This window comes from Gouania willdenowi, chromosome 10 (genome assembly GCF_900634775.1).
Source record: "Gouania willdenowi chromosome 10, fGouWil2.1, whole genome shotgun sequence".
Taxonomy (NCBI): domain Eukaryota; kingdom Metazoa; phylum Chordata; class Actinopteri; order Blenniiformes; family Gobiesocidae; genus Gouania; species Gouania willdenowi.
In genome coordinates, this window is record NC_041053.1 from 17,281,081 (window position 1) to 17,299,223 (window position 18,143).

The 18,143-nt window shown below is 39.8% G+C and overlaps 1 protein-coding gene across 2 annotated transcripts in view; it reads left to right on the top strand.

Annotated features, from left to right (window-relative positions):
• The window catches only part of spock1 (SPARC (osteonectin), cwcv and kazal like domains proteoglycan 1), a 182,659-nt gene extending 174,207 nt beyond the window's left edge, over window positions 1-8,452 (top strand). For both annotated transcript variants that reach the window (XM_028460389.1, XM_028460390.1), the window contains one exon: window positions 6,789-8,452. In XM_028460389.1, coding sequence (XP_028316190.1) covers window positions 6,789-6,985 — 197 coding nt within the window. In that variant the 3' untranslated portion in view covers window positions 6,986-8,452. The remainder of the gene's footprint in view (window positions 1-6,788) is intronic.
• Window positions 8,453-18,143: the final 9,691 nt, after the last annotated feature.

Below are 18,143 nucleotides of genomic sequence, written 5' to 3' on the forward strand. Positions count from 1 at the left end.
GATAAGCATCGCGGTATGAAGTCGTTAGTGACGTGCCGTGAGCACTAGGGTTGGGTAGGCAGGGCGTTTCATATGTTTCTGCTGGCAACTGTTAATTCAATTCAATTCAATTCAACTTTATTTGTATAGCGCAATTACAACAAAGTCATCTCAATGCGCTTATCAAAATATAAAATTCATAATAAGAAAGAAAAAACCCAACAAGATCCACATGAACAAGCATTTAGCCATCTAACAAAATCAACATCGTAAAACACCGTTAAAGAAACAAACAATTATTTAATACAGCCTCCATACTCTCCCAACAAGATATATCTCATGACACGGCAGCACATCCGTTGTTTGTGTTGGAAACACAGAAACACGGAGAAAATGCCAACAACAACAACTCAGAACAGCCTCAGTGAGGAGCATCCACAAAGCCAATCCTTCCTTTTGTTCCATTCACTGTGAAAAGTATGAAACATTTTCTGACCTTACCTTTGCTGAAGGTCTGGTAGCTCAGGTGTTGGTCTCCCATCTTTTAAAAGCTGTTGTTTTTCCTCAAAAGAAAGTTCCTTTATCATCTCCAGCGCTGTCATCCTGACTGTAGTGTTATCCCGCCCACTAGCTAGAGAACATAGCAGCAGCCACGCTGTATCAATTCACTAATGCACTCTGAACTTACGTATAGCATTTAGCAAAGCACGGTTACGTCCAAAGGCAGCGTAGAGAGCTGTTTTTTACTTAAATGGTTTTCATCTTGGGGAACTGACTGCGCATGAGCAAACACATAAAAAAACACGGAATAGAGGCAGAACAACAATGTGCTTTTGGGAGGGGGTGTGGCCTCCTCCTGTCTTACAGCAGAGTAAGACTGTGCAGCGTCTCTACGGTACCATCATTTGGTCATTGAAAAGTTTTATAAAAAAAATTTATAATTATATTATAATTAAAACAAATACTCAAAATATCAATTCACTCTTGGGTAGGCACTGCCTACCTTGCCTACCCTGACTGCACGTCACTGGAAGTAGTGCTGTTAACTGATCTTGCTCTAACTCTCAACATTTTAGTCAAAGTACAATAGTCCCTCATTTATCGAAGGGGTTACGTTCTAAAAATAGCCCGCAATAGGCAAAATCCGCAAAGTAGTAAGCTTTATTTTTTATAATTGTTATACATGTTTTAAGGCTGTAAAACCCCTCACCACACACTTAAACACTTTTCTCAGACAGGAATTATAATTTATCTCTTTTATTTAAACACTCTCAAAGTTCAAACCTTCGTTGATTTTAAAACATAAATCTGTTTCCAAACATACAGCATTTCAGAGTCACACTGCTAGCGATCAGACATTGATGCCGAACGCATTCAGAGTCTTTGTTGACGATGACGTCACGTCAACACAGACACCGGTCTGTTCACCCATTCAACCATGGAGTAGAAGCTGTGTGTGACCACCTGGAACTGTATGACACGGTCTTTAAAACCGGGACCGGACTAGGAAAGATTAGGTGTGGAGGACAATCAGCGAGGAGGTGGTAGTAGCAGGTAAAAGTTCTCTCTGTAGCACTGAGCTAGGATAGCATTAGCCGCTAATCACACCGGCTTTTTTCACTGGTGGTTTATGTTTATGAGAGAAGAAAAAGGAGCACAGCTCCTCGCTTCAGCAGGCAGTGAAACTCACCGAGTTGGATGTGTTGCTGGTGGGTGAACGCAGCATTAGCCAATCAGGATGCAGAACAAAATGTGCGTTCATGCATCCAAAATTGCACTGTAAAAAAAATCAGCGAAACACAGAGACCGCGAAAGGTGAACCACGGTATAGCGAGGGACTAGTGTATTTCAATTTGGCATATTTTGATGTAAAATGTCAGTGACTGCCCTCTATAGGTTGAAACCCGGCTATTACAATTGATTTTTGCTATTGGCTGAGAACAAGACCATGTGATTTAAGGTAGTCTATCGTGTCAGTAGGTGACATCACGTAGCACTATAGATCTACAATAGATAGTTTTCTGTACTGCTAGACTTGTCTCCAAGCTTTAAGAGTAACCAAACCCTAAAACCACTTTTTTTTCTGCTGAAAACAAATGTATTTGCATATGAAGTAATATTGTTGATTGATTATTTTCCAACTCCTGACATTTTAGTCAAAGTCTTTCAATTTATTGTTATTTGTACTCTTTGCCTCTATGGGTTGAAACCCAGTTTTTACAATCACATTTTTCCATTGGCTGAAAATGGTAGTTTGTGACATTTTGGTGGTTTTGCCCCTCCTATAAAAACTAGCACCTGCTGACCAATCTGTAGTGGGTTGGATTGAGAGAATTACGGATAGAGGTATACAGTATATGAGTAGGTAGTTAACATAGCATAGAATGTTCTTTGGAAATTGTATAGTATAGACTGGGTGTGTCATAACTCAGCCATAATGTTGGGGTTTAGTTACTCTTCAAATTTGCCACCACTGAAGAATATAAAGTAAGTGCACAAATATAAACAAAATATTGAGTGTGTCTACACCAGGTATTGAAGAGATGATTTTGTTGTGCTTTCTGGCTCTATAACTTTTCATCAAATTGACTGTAAGTGTTTTCAGATGCCTTTGATCCAGATGGAGTGCAGAATGATTGTCTTTAATCCTCTACAAACCAAACAGACTGAAAAGCCTTTCTTTATTTATACTGTCCCATCGAAACACAGAGAGCTCTGTGATTGTTACGTCATTCTGTTTCTTTACTCTAAATCCTGCTCGTCTCTGTTTTATCTTTGGCGTTATCTTCACATTAGGTATCATCTAAAATATTAGACAAGCCTCCTAAAGTGGTCTGGATTATTTTAACAGCTCTTTGAATCTGATTCATGGTCTGCAGCTAAAAAACAACAACAAAAAACACCATCAGCTTCGCTAGTTAAGTGGAGGAAGGATTGCCACTTTACTGAGAAACGTGAAAGAGTTGCTATAAAAATGATTTTGAAGCTTAAGCTGAGCAAAGTGGGTAGTTGCTGCTCAATTTAGACCAAGAACCAAATAATGAAGGAGGCCTTGAGCAATGCTTCTACGGTACTCATCAAGAATATAAATAATAAAAGTGCAACAATGTGTGAAAGTAACGCTTAACAAAGAAGTAGTGCAATTTCAAAGGGAAGGGTCAATAGGTCAATGGTAGCACTTTGCTTTGAATCCATTGCTGAGAGATGTTCCTGCGAGAAGAAAAGAAAGATAATAAGCCACAAAGAACCCAGAGAGGCACTTTGATTAGCAATCAAACACCAACGCAGCCACAGACTGCAGCTCACTTGGATACCGAGGCCAAATCCAAAGCCAGTAATGGCAGCTACTGATGCTGATGAGGTGTCTGCCGGACACACTCTAACACACGGAGGGAGAAAGAGTCATTCGCATATTGTACACACAGAGACCAAATCCTTTCTCTCTGTCCTAACAAACCCTTCTGACTGGCTGTGTGGCCTCTGGCTGGAGTTGCTGGAATCCACCCATCATGCCTTGCTAAGCAAGAACAACAAACAAGAACCATGGCAGCAGCAGTTTCAGTTCACACACTGCTCAGCATTTAACAATCAATATGCAGCTTTTTGCCTTTTGAGTAAAACTTAACTATGCTGGCTCCAAGGATTAAAACTTCACATTTAACATTTATTGAATATGGAACATGGTGCAAAGTCACGTATTCTGTAACTTACGTCACAGGAGGAACACAATAGAGCGATGGATAGATATTGGAACATTTTAAACTGAAAATGAAAAGAAGCAGCACAACAAGAATATTATAGTGTCCATGTCACCATTTTCGTGTTGATGCTTAAAGCAAGAACACATCCTAAATAGTGAATCCATGGAATATTTCTCATTAGTATGTCCATCTTAAAGGAACTTAGGGCAGGATTTGTGAAAAAATAAACATTCGTTTTAAGTCTTTTAATGCTGATGGCTGCAGTTACCCTAACAGCCATCGTGCCACTATTAAGTCTTATATCAGTCAGGATCACTTTAGTCAAATAGTTTTTATTAGTATGCAATTTAGATTTGGCAGTAAGGCTCTGTTCTAGAACCTCTCTGCCCTTCAGCAGCTGCGTGGAAAGCCCGAAGCAAAGGGAGCTCCCCCTCGCTCTTCCATGAGCTACACAGAGAGGCATAAGCAGAGAGAGTGGTCAGCAGGACCCCCTGGAAGAGAAGCACAGATGTTTAGATACAATTGGAGACCGTGTTTAATTAGACAGAAGAGGAGGAGCGGGGGTGGGGATGGGTTGCGAGGCATTTCCAGACGAAGCGTGCTGAAGTAGGCATGATGCAGTGGTTTAAATAGAGCGCCATGACTAACTCCAACCAATGGGAAGCATTGAGCATGATCAACTGGGTGAATAACTTAATTAGTGGGCAGCTACTGACAGCTGATAGGGCTGGTTAGCTTGACTTCCCCGCCTGCCTGAACTAACGTAATGCTCAATTTCTTGATCCTGCCCTAAGTTCTTTTAACGTTACATGTTGCATTTTAATGGTACTTTTTGCGCATCTGCTTTTCAGAGAATAACCATTGATTGTGATACACGAAGAGGTAATGGCTCGGCCTCCTTCAGCTTTACTGCAGCGCTGAAAGCTCACACTGATGAAGCCTACTAAGCATCGTCATTTGTCATTATTAACCTTACACAAACTACTCTCTGCTGCTGTCTGCTATTACATTCTACGTTAACTTTCAAAGGTCATTTGTCATGTCTATGGAATGTAAACCATTCAGTCTAATTGCCAAATGGCAAGTTAGGATTTTGTTTAGAAAACTAAACTAAAATCACTGATAGAAATTCTTAACCATACAGTTAACAGTAAGTATGTAACATGTACATTACTGTTCATTTTGCCTCGAAAGCTACAAGAAGAAGTTTGTTTTACCTTCAAAAACTGCCTAAGTAGATAAATATGAAGTTTGATTCAGTTCATATGTGTTGGCACGCTCACCTCAACTCATGTGTCTGCAGCCATTAAGAATGTAATCAATTTATTAGTGTTTTCCTAGATTTAATAAAAATGTGAAAAGGATCTTAAAATGACTAGGAAAGGTTATTGATCTTTAGAAATCTAATTAACTAATATAATCTATTGATTAATGTTTCCTTACATTTTGGCTTATGATGTTAAAAAAAGTATTATTGGCAACCTAAAGCTGACAAAGATATTTTCTAATGATACATATTCAACAAAATTCCATTTTAAAGCCGATTCAAACTGACACATTTCAAAGTTAAAAACAAATCTATTCTAAAAGTTCTCTTCATGATAAATGAAAAAGGTGATTATATTACAATGAACAATTCCTGTCATCTATTTTATTCATACAAATGATTCGGTAGATGGAATATGACTACATTTATTGATCAATTTCAAAGAAAGTGCTTTATTTTCAGGATCCATTGCCGCCAGGCGACTGATCTGTATCAGTCTTTGACATGTATACTGGTCAGTTATAGATAGAAATTAATTTAATTACTAAATAAATCACAATTTAGAGATCATTGGTTACTCACCACACTCACCTCAACACAATATCAGAGAGAACTTTACGGCCAAGGGGGATTCAAACCCCAGTCTTTGAGGCATCATCATTAACCTCCACAATGGGTTCAGTGGTATTTGAGCTTTTTTTTTTTCACTGTTAATGACATTTGTTTTAACTCTAATTGAATTAAAACTCTTATCTCATGTCATGCCGAATTACAACAAAGTTGTCTCAAAGCACTTAACAAAATATAAGAAAGAAAGAACCCAACAAAATTCACATGGTCAAACATTTAGCGACAGTGGGAAGAGAAAACTCCCTCTTTTTTATAGGAAGAAATCTCCAGCGGAACCAGGATCAGAGGTAACAGCCATCTGCTTCAACTGGTTGGGGTTAGTGAACAGAAGGGCACACAGAATAGGATATAAGGATAGTCCATCCAAGTGTTCCAGACTAGTTGAGCCACGAACCATCGATCAGAAACCGCCAGCTTCAGCGTCAAGACACCTGAAACAGAAAAAAGAGGAGGGCGAGGAGAAGGCACAGACTGCAGGAAAAACATGATACACTTATGATACACTCGTTTCTAGTGGTTGGGTTAACATTAAATGTGATGCACACATGCAGCATCCTCCATGCTCTGAAATGCTACCGCTACAGACAAGGTTTTGTCTTGTACTGGTTGCATGTAATGATAAATGGGGTGGACATCAGTGTAAATGTTGTGAAGCAATGTGAGCAGTATGATGGGTTATGCAACGAGATACAGAAGTGGGGGGTTGTCTACAACTCTGCACAACTGTGTCTGACTGGACATCATCCCATTGCAGCCCATTAGAGCTATGTGTAGATGGTGGATTGTGTTTGAATATAATGTTGCTGTTTTATATATAATCTTAGTTTTTAGTTCCTATTTTTAGGTTTAGGGCTTTTTTCCTAGTGGTTCGATAACGCTATTATACGGTATATGCTTTAGCAAATAAGTAGGTTTTGAGTTTAGCCTTAAAGGTGGAGAGTAGCAGCCTCCCATACTAAGACTGGGAGCTGGTTTGTATCAAATGTGTATCAAACCAGCTCGTCTGATTTTAAAAGCAGCTGTACTTAAGCTTCATTCAATTCATTGATGGGAAATGATGAACCTCAGAAATTAGAACTTACAAAAAAGTGTTTACTTTGTACCATCATTAAAGAAATACATTTGAAAAATTTTTTTATTTATGTATTAAGCTGTTATTGTTCACAGATTTATGTTCATCTAAATTGTTTACCTGTGATGCTCATTCACAGATGAAGATCAGGAGACATCAGGGGATTTTGGCAGCGGTGGCGCCGTCATCCTGCTTGGTGACCAGGAGGAGGAGCCATTACAGAGTGGGCGGAGCCGGCAGAAGAAGAGACGGGGCCGGATCCACCCCAGAGGAACCATTGAGGATGATGAGGATGAAGACGAAGACAAGGATGATGAAATCGGTTACTTTTGGTAGCTCTCCAAGTTTTTCTTTTACCATCTGCAGAAAACTCCACACAGATCTGAGGCCAGTCTAGTGTCTCTTCCTCCAATCTTCTATGGCAGCAGTTCATCATTTGGCTCCGGAAACCAATCCTGTAAATCCCTTTCTATCATAAAATGTCTCTCTTCAGTGAACCTCAACCAGCCTACGCAAGTTCAAGAGTTTCAGCTTTTTTCCAAAAAAACTGAAGTTTGATTTCAGCTGTCAAATCCCAGTAAGATTCCTGCTCCAGCCGTCCACTCTCTGACTGCTCTGACTCTATTATTTCCACTATATCTACCATTCTCCTACATGTCTTTATCAGAGCCTCCTGTCAGTCTGACTCCAGCTGCATTAATCCAGTGGTTTGCAACCATTTCTGTCTCACGGATCACCTGAGCCTTTTTTTTTTTTTTTTTATCACATCATGAGTTCTCTCTGGTTTTGTTATAGGATCTTTGTATCCGTCAGCAGCCTTGTCTATATCTTCTCCTGTGCTTGCTGCAACAGTAACTCAGGATTTAAGCCATTTATTCATGTTTTTCTGATTTTGTTTTGGGTTTTTTTTTTTGTTGTTTTAGGTGTTTTAGTTTTTCTATTTGATGCGTTTCAAGGAGTTATGTCACATCTCATCTAGTCTTGCATATACCCCTGGTTGGGAAACACTGCATTAGATAATGTGTTGGATGTAAATATGTTTGCTCCAGGAAGGCCAAACTGAGAATCGCCTCCTTCATCATTCATCAGCAGCTCATTCCCATGTCCTGTATTAATTACACTGTAGGGCTCCTCCCATTAATAGCTGCCACAGACACCCCCCCCCCATCTCTGTTCTATCATGAAGGATTGTAAATTATTCGCTGTTGATCTTGAATGTTCCAAGAAGGCTCGAAAAGCAATGAGATTAAAGATGTATTGTCGTTGTTGTTGCATGTTTCTCATCGTGTTTCTGTAAAAGAGAGATATACTTGGCCAGATCCAGCTCTATGCATCTCCAACAGAACGTGATTTGGCTGCTACAATACTTTGTTGCTATGTTGATGCCATCTAATGTCTTTTCAGTTGTTCTCCCAATCTCAGGAGGTAGACATCTGCTTTGCAGAGTGATAGCAGAGTGTAGACCGGCAAACTTCAAGGGTTTGAGGGTTAGGGTTACCCTACAGTTCAAAATGACTGTAATGCAACTGGTTGGTAATGATGAACACGTAGGTCTAGTGAGACTGTTGGACTGTGCACAGACACAAGTGGAAGGAGCTGCTCCTGAGCTGGGAGGACAGAGACGAGGCCGGATCCTGCCTCCTTCACATCGGATCTGTTCAGTGATTGAAATCTCCACCATGTCTACTGCGTGAACTTTTCTTTGTAACTGAAAATGTAAGTAAAGTGGCACTATGAGTGTCTTTTGAAATGTACAGCAAGGTGTCCACGTGTGTTTCTGATTATCAATACACCGCACTCGCCCCTCTCCCCTAAAGAGTAACTAAACCCCAAACCCACTTTTTTCTGCTGAATACATATGTATTCGGTCATTAATTAGTGCTCTTTATTAATATTAATGCCACTCTTCACATTTTAGTAAGTATTTTGATTTTGCGTATTCAGTTGCAAAATGACAGTCACTGCCCTCTGAGGGTTAAACGCCAGCTATTGCAATTTAATTTTGCTATTGGCTGAGACCGATTATTGTGACCATCGTCCGTCACAGCCTCAGTGAGCATTCATTCACAGTTTCAACGCTCCTCTCTTCAGCAGTGATGTTTGTGACTCTGTGCTTCTATAAAGAGCAGATTCTGGTCAAATCAGAGGGTTCACCAAGCTGTGTGTGTATGTACAGACACATCATGTGTGTATCCCCGTCTGTCTCTGCGTGTGCGCGGACGTGCATCTACTTCTTATTGCTGCGTGTGTGGTTTATGTGTGTGTGTGATGTGGTGAGAGACTGACGGTAGGAGCGCAGGGCCGTTTGCCCCTGAGTGGTGTCTGTAAGGCTGTGTGTGAGCTTCACGTTGTGATTGTGTGCGTCTGTGGTTGTAGTGACACACTTCAGCTGTGAACTCGCTGTGCAGCGCTGACTCGGCGTTTCTTACTGCTTCAAGAGTAACGCTTATAATCAAGGCATTTTTTGAATTTCCCTCCTTCTTGCAGGTCAGGAGAAAGCAGATGTTTAGTTACTTTTTAAGCATGCATTGAAGCCACGCGTGTGTTTGAAAGAGTTTATCACCTCTTTGACTTTTCATTTCTGAGGCTTCGATTTCTCTGCTGCAGTGGCTATACAGTCAAAGCTGTCCATCACGTCTGACCTTTTCCAGGCTTGAGAAAGGCCTATTTCCCGTTCGAAGGCAACATAAACTGCTGTAGCAGATGATACTCCATCACTTTCCTGGTTTAGAGCAGAAACACAAAGCCACCAGTGGCCCAGCACAACATAACAGTTTGATGAGTGTTTTTCTAATACCAGTGGGTAATGGGACAGCCAACCCCATTGGAAAAAACAGCCAGCTCAGCACTTTGTACACACATTGAACCAACAATCAGAGACTATAAAGACAACAAAATCCTCTGGCCTGAACAAAGCCCATTCAGCAGTTTAGAGCACACTTTGTCAGATACCATAGACAATGGCTCTGCGTATGTTCATCAATTGATGCCTGGTGCGTAATCACCCACATTTGAGTCCCCAGCTACTGTATCATCTACTCTCTTTATACTCCTTGGCAAAAGTTGTAAAGAAACGTCCAATTTATTATCTTTCCCACTTCTACTCTCTGTTTCATTGTGTTTCCCTCGTTCCCACAAGCATTTGAAGTTATTTTACACACCCAAGAAAAAGTTTGGCAGAAGCGATTTTTAACTAAATTAGAAGAATGAACATTCCTCGGCTCTGAACAGGAAAATAAAACCAACCGGTGCAAAGTGAGCGGACCAGCCCAACCGCCGACGTGGAATTCACTTCCAATATCATTGCATCAGCAAATGTGTTACAATCCCAAGTTCTCATTTAGTGACTTGATTAAAAACAAGCCGTTTACACACAAACATTACACCACAGTCTGCTTATTGCCTCTATTTTATTTCCTTCTCCCACTCACGTTGCAGGAGTTCGTCCCATCTCCATCTCAGTAATGGGAAATGCACGCTGTTGTTTTATCCTGAAGGCAGTGCATTGTTCAGTTTTATTTCTCCTTTGGCTATCACTTCATTATTTCCCACAGATGGCTCCCTGTCACTGGATCCTCCCATCCAATGCGGATCTCCAAGGAAACCAGCACAGGCTTTAAATTATTACTGGTTGTAATATTTTCAACTTGAGGAGATTTACCAACGATTATTCCATTATTTGAAGTAACGTTTAAAATGTGTGTAAACCTTTTTAGTGGATCATTGTGATTCAGCTCATACTTGATTAAAGTATGAAAACTGTTAAAGCTGCAGTTTGTAGAATCTCTGAGACTGGTATGGAAACAACCTCCCACACACACACACACACACCTCCCTGTTTCAAACATTACTTACTTCCTGTTGCCCTGTTGTTCATTGGCATTGTTGTGAACGCGTGGGTCTGTTATTACTCTCCCTTTTAATACATACACACATACACTGTGCGATTTTTGGCCCATTTTGAGTACATTTTTCACTTTTGGGATCTGGCCGAGTCTCGGCTAAATTGTGTCGTGCATCGTGTAGTATACATGGGGTCAGGAGAAACGATCAACACCTAACAACCAGCTCCCGATCAGCAATCGCATGGTCGTAAGAAAATCAAAAGTTAATCTGTAAATCATGTTCGCGCCTTGTGAGGGTATCACTGTTGAAGCAGTGCCAAGGACTGGCTTACCTCAAGCTCTCACTCTGCGTATAGGCAAGCACCGTAGGACCGCTGTAAAATTGACGGACTCTACTGCCCACGTCTGTTCAGCCAGTTTCTGGTCCTTCTTCTTCTGTTTTAATGGCGACGCTTCTGAGTTTTTCTTCTTCTTCTAATTTTTACATTGCATTTCCGAAAACAAGACTCCGACGTGTCTTGTATGAACATAGTGTAAGCAGTCAGGTGTCAGTCTGTATACTGTGAGAACATGAATCACGAGCTGCAAACATTCGGACTCTGCAGTTTAGTAGCACAATTTTAGCTGCAGCGTAGTACAACAATTGAAAAAAAACGCACAGTGTATGCTCGCATTTAGACTCTCGCTTCTCCACATTGGTTTTCATTATTTTGGTTTGCTTTACCGTGTAAGCCATTGTTTCTTATGCCCTGCTGGTACGTCCGCCATTGTACCTTCAACCTACAGGATGGGGTTGAAGATACAAGTTTTGTCGAGCAGCCAATTGTAACCCCTGAAACAGCTCATAGACCACCTGGTTTGTAAAAACATCTCTGATTGGCTGAAAAAGTGTCCCTCCCCGTGATTTCTAAAGCTTCAATACAGAGCCAAGAGAAGCAGCAGAGGTCCAGTTTACTCTCAGAACACGTTAATATAGGGAAAGGCTAGTATTGGTTTTTTACCAAATTTTGCCAAAAAAACGAGAATTGCACCAAACATGGGCGTTGATTCCATGGGTGCTTCAGGGTCCGAGCACACAAGGAGATTGCCGAGCAGCACCCATGTGTTAGCCTGGCCACACCGGTATGGTAATGCTGCCGTTTTTGCTGACTTCCTCAGTTTGAAAAACACTGAGCCAATCAGAGCCGTACAGAAAGAACATCATATCTTCTGCACCAAGCAAACCAAACATGGAGAAGACTTTAGGAGCTGCTCTATGTGAAAGTCAGAAGCAGAGTCTGAGTAAACAGGCTTATCTCAACAAACACTTTCACTCCCCCTACATCACTACATATCCTTCTTTTTCCCCGTCTCCTCTGGCTCCACCCCTCCTCCCTCCCTCAATCAATCAATCTTTTATTTGTATAGCGCCAAATCATAACCAATGGTATCTCAAGACACTTTACAGTAGAGCAGTCTTAAGGACGGACTCTTCATTTTATGGATACACACATATGCATATATACGTATATACACATACATATGTATCCCACACCCAACATGAATTCATCATGGCGGCAAGGAAAACCTTCTGTTAAGCAGCAGGAACCTTGTGTGGATCCTATTCCTATGATGAACAGCCATCCATGTTATGCTGTAGCGGTTGGGCAGTAGGGGGCGCGCCATACGGGCAGCGCCACACTGTGGCTGACCTGCGAACTACCCATCCTAAAGACCCATCCCCTGTGCTAACGTGCTGTTGTATTGAATTGAATGTTGTGTCTGTTGGTTTTTGTCGCAATGTTGCTGAAGAGTTTTTTTCATGATCCCAAACTCTGCCCCTCTCTACAACGACCTAGTTTGGTTTTTGCCTTTTTTTTTATTATCTCTTCTTTCTCCCCATTGTTTTTATCCCATTTCTCATCTAAATAAGGGGCGCCGCCCTTGTGGCGAACCGCAGTTCTCCCGCTCCTGTGCTCCCATGTTATGATTGTCTTTTCATGTTTTCTTGGACGGGATGAAACTGAAATGTAATTTTGTTGCTCTGTAACATGTGCAATGACAAATAAACTCAACTCTAACTTTCTAACTCTAAAAGATATGGATATATCGTTGAAACCATAACAAGAAGAGGCTTTAAAACCGAAAGTCTTTTCCATTTTCCTCTGCCTGCTCTGTTTAGGGAAAAACAACTACAGTACGCTTGTCTACTGTTGTCGTCAGGTCCGCTCATCATTTGATTGTTTACTCTGTACGTGTTTGTCCCTCCCATCTCATTCCCCCAGAAATCAAACGCCTGGTGAGTGCTCCCAGACTAATTGCCTGTATTAAATAATTAATAATACAAGGAGATTAGGATGGATTCCAGGCTACCCATGCATGCTGGACAGCCTACATTATTTGTTAATGACCACTCCCCCGCTACCTATCAACATATTGCATTGTGATGTCAGATTAATCGTCAGTTTAGGACAGTGTCCAGTTATATCTTCATAAATCCTAGTTGTCATCTCCTCCTCTCTCTGAAAAAGAAACTAAAGGATCAATCTTTTTACACTGGTATCATTCAATACCGATCCCACCGTTGGTATCGATACTATCAATATTTTTTGGATCAATCCGCACACCTCTTTGATAATTGTTGTCTAATTTTAATTTGCTAACAATAAAAAAATGTAAAAAAAAAATGGCATGTAGGTTTAATTTGGGGGTAAAAGTTGTTTACAAAAAATGTTTGTTGACAACATTTAATGTTTTAATGAGAATGGGACGATGTGATCAACCACCTGCGACATGACTCACCTACTGTATAATTTCATACAGCCAATCAGGTGGAGTTTTTTTTTTTACTTCTGATAGTTTTGCTAACGTGAAATGAAGTCAAATAAAGTAAACATTGCAGTTATTATGAGGATCTTTGCAGTTGCGTCCAGTAGTAAATTTGACCACAAATTTAGTTTTAGTCCAAATGTAGTCATCTGGACTATTTCAGTTATTGTCTGCTTTTGTCAACTAAATAACATTAAGATTTTAGTCGACTAAATCTGTTACAGATATAGTTGAGTAAAATATAAACATTAAATAACCATTCATCAACCTGATATGGGATGGCATCAATGTTTGTAAATATAAAGAACACATGCATGTTCATCAGTAGTTTTGTTTTTATTAGTTGACCTAAATATATTTTCATATAGTTTTCATTCACATGTATTGTTCTGTCATTAGTCATAGTCTAGTTATTGTCACTTTATCAGCAAAATGATCACCGTTTGTGTCCCAACTTTTACAGTGTCATAGGTTTTTTTTTTAAGTGTTTCATTATACTGTATCATTTTGAGTATTGATTAATGGCGGTGGCTTCTTATTTAGAGGTGCCTCGTTTTCAACCACTGCACAAGCCTGAAACATGCACACATTTTCCAACAAAGTTTGTGATGTATTAAAGTAAATGTGATGTGAGAATGTACAGTATAATAATAATAGTAATAATGCATCGATTTACTGTATATAGCGCTTTATTGTGGTCACTCAAAGCGCTTCACATGGCATTCTTTCACTTCACACTTAGTATGCACCAGTATAGTAACTAGGGATGTTCCGATACAATTTTTGCAGCCTTGCGTATCGGCCGACATAAGGCAGTATCTACAGTATTCTACAATTGTGTTTTCAAAAAGAAAACGGAAAATCCAGAAATTTGAATCTGAAATCCAATATTTGTTTTCAGGCTAATATCGGACCGATATCTGATATCGATACCAGATCATGACACTCTATTTGTCACTCTGACCCGCTGCACCAACATTTCGGAGACTTAGGGAAACAATGGTGGTGAATTGAAGCCAGATTCATCTCATATATTTAATATCAGCGTTATAGATCCACGTAATCATGAATACTGAAGCCTGTCATGTGTTCCTTTAGTGAGTCAATAGGTCCTCCTATGTAAATATGTTCATATTAAGGCTTTGGGTGAAAATAAATGCATGTAGGCATGTACCATAAAAATTCAATGCACGGTGGCAACACTTGATTAATTTATCCAAACGTACAGTAGTGTAATTAGGAACACCTTCATCCAACCCTCATAGGGCAGACGAGTACACTACATGTGACCACCAAATATATAATACACTGTTTTTGGCCTCTGCCACTTCCAACCACCTCTACTCAGTTCTGAAATTGCTTTTCCTTGTCTTTTCTGCCATGACTTGCATAAAATCCCATTGTTCAGTCGCTAGATTAGATGCAAAAACCAATTGAGGTCTTTTGCATTGACCATTTATGGTAGAATGTGAGTGTGAGGGTGGGATATGAAGTTAATTACTTTTGAGTGGATTGTGATTTATGAAGGCGGGGGTATTGCTTGCAGTTGTGTGTATGCAGTTTTATAAATAGGAATATTTTGTGGTGCAGCACATTTTCATATTTTAGGTTTATGCACACTCGTAGGAATCTACTGTAAATGAGGTCCCAGGTCTGCAGTTAGACTGGGGTGCAAAAAAAGAGGCTTTGTTGTAACCTGAAAGTTTGAAAGCTTCAGTTTTCAGCCGTTTGTGACTTAATGGTTTGGTTTACTGGGTCTTGTTTTTGTTTCCTGTGACTGTTTTCAGTTGGATTGAATTTTGTCAAAATGAGCCGTGGCAGAGCTCAAAGGAAATCAGACAGAGAGGGTAACTCTGTCTGATTTCCTTTGAGCTCTTCCACCTCTACCTGACTGCACACACACACACACACACACACACACACACACACACACACACACACACACACACACACACACACACACACACGTGTGTGACTGAGTACAGTAACTATATCATCCCTTTCCTTTCTTTACTTTTTAGTCCTTCTTGTTACATGCAATATTTGAGCAGTGGCTAAAACACTGTGTGTTACTTTGAACCTTCACTATTTACTGTTTAATGTAGATCGGTGGGCCTTTTACTTTGTTTTGCTGTGCTCCTCTTCTTTTGTCATCATTAAACCCAACAGTCCACAACAACCTCTGGCCTCTGAATGTTGTTTTTATATTAGCTTCCAAGCCTTCAACATCTACCACACGGGTATTGCAAAGCAATTTTAACACCCTCAATGTGACTAGTGTTTCAGACTAGGATAGTTTGCAGGAGCTATAGTGAAATTTTTATTGAAATTCTAAATTCCTTTCCGCATCGGTTCCCAACCTTTTTTTTATATCACAAATTTCTGTTGACCCCAAAGACATTTTTTTCCTCTAGAATCCGTTTTTGATCATGTTTGTTAAACTGTATTAAAATACCGAGTAGCCATGTAGGATTAGTGCACAAAGAACAATGCACAAGCTCAGATATTTTACACTGCATTTTATCTGGACTAATGTTATATTTCAGAAAATCAAATTATAGAATACTTTTGTTTGAATTTGTGTGTGGTAAAGAATAATTATGAAACATTAATAATTATTATAATGTATAATAACATAATACATATCAAATATGATTTGAATCAGTTTTTTTTTTTAATCAATTACTAGACATTTCATGACCCCAAGCTTGAAAAACACTGTCTTAGCATATTAAAAGTGTGGGGGATATGTACAATTACATTTGATTTACTGATAAGTTTCCAAAGTCGTGTTTTGCAGAAATGTGCTTAAAATATGTATAAGAAAGCAGCTAAAAAACAGTTTCTCACTCCAAACCGAGTCTTCCATCACACCAGTACCAGTGCAGGGTACAACACGCCGACTAACATAAAACAGTTAGGAGCATGAATAATCCAGGGCAAACTCCCAGTTTTGCATATTTGCTATGTAAGTGGGCCATAAACCAAGATTTCCATTTACATCTGCAGACCAAATGACTCTCCAAAGTCCTCTGGGTTTCAGGCTTTGCAGTTTTTGTTTAGATTTGGTTTTTTTTCTCCCCAGAGCAGTTCTCTGTGACTATGGCTGGCAGGGTGATCAATGACTGATTTAGTCCTGAACCCCCCCACCCCACCCACCCACCCTAAAGTTTAGCAATTAACAACCTGACAGAATAGAAATCCAGCAGTGCTCCAGAGCCTGAGGACCAGAATGGAGGATCACTCTCTGTAAATTGTTAAAGACATGGTAATAAACAGGGATCATCTCTGCCTAATCTGTCACAGCCCAACACTTCCTCTCACCCTCTTTCATGCTTGGCTGCTGCTGCTGCTGCACCAGTGCACCCCCCAGCATGAGTTACACACTGGTTCATACTGGGTGGTGCAGCAGCAGAGGCACCTTGGACCATTTACCTCAGTATTTTTACCTCCACCGTCCCAAATTTGCTTGTGCCTGCCAGTGAAGTTCTGACTCGGCACTAATGTGCTAATAAATTAGAGGCAACAATAGAAGCCACAGTACGTTTTTCTCTATTCCAGCTTTCATGTAAAACATCAAAGGTCAACAAACCAGACATTTTGAACGACATCATATTACCCACACACAGACCTACTCTGACCTTTTAATTATTGTTTTAACCTTTTTGGGTTTTTTCCACTTTTACTCCACCAGGACCTTCAGGAGCCACAGTGTGAGGGGACTTGGTGGGAAACACCATGTGTGACACTAGTGCCCCCTGGTGGTGTAGCTTTAACTCAGACTGTGGACAAAAGCTTCTTTTTATGCTCATAGCATGTTTGAGGGAGACCTGAGGGCTTTATGTCAGTGTTTCTCAAATGGGGGTACGTGCACTCCTAGGGGTACGCAATGGCACTACAGGGGATACTTGAGAGAGAGAGAGAGAGAGAGAGAGAGAGAAAGTGGAAAATGAACAAATACAGTGTCAGTTTTGGTACCAGGCGTGATATGATTGGAAAACTATAAAAATGAATCTATTCAGGAGCCACTAAATCAGTGTTTTTCAACCTTGGGCTCGGGAAAAATGTTTTTTAAATGAATTAAAAAATGTAATTAAAACACAATCCTAAACAACTGCATTTCTTTACTTACACTTTGTGAATCTAGTTAAACTAAAGTACAGTAAAAGGAAAATAATAACTGAGCTCAAACATGATCAAAAACTAATTCTAAAAAAAAAAATGTCTTTGGTGTCGCCAGAAATTCTTGATACCAAAATGGGGTCACGATCCAAAAAATGTTGAGAACCCCTGCACTAAATACTGCTTCTTTCCACTTATTTACAAAATTTTATTTTTTTAAATGTGTGTTATCACTCGTTTATTCTATTATTATAAAAGCACATTGTTATAGTCGGACAAAGGGGGTACTTGGATTCAGAAATAAGAGAAAGGGGGTACATGAGCCTAACACGTTTGAGAACCCCTGGTTTATTTCATTAAAACTGGATACTATTTCCATTCCGGTATCAAAAAAGGAAAACTGTTTTATTTAAACTTTATTTTCATTTGTTGACTTCTATTGCAATATAACATTTTTGTAACTACATATTCACAATTGCATGATCACACTGACTAAAAATATCAAAGCAGTTTTCATTTAAAAAAAAAAAAAGGCACTTTTCAGGTTTACATTGAACTCACCAGTTCCTGCATAGTTTGTGTAAAACGTAAGAATTGGAAGAAAAATAAACCTTCTTATTCTGAAACAATGCATAAGCTTTGAGTCGTAGCTGCTGAGTCATGGCACAGGATTGAAAGGTGAGGGAATGTTGGATGCAGATGCTTCATAGTCACTGTAC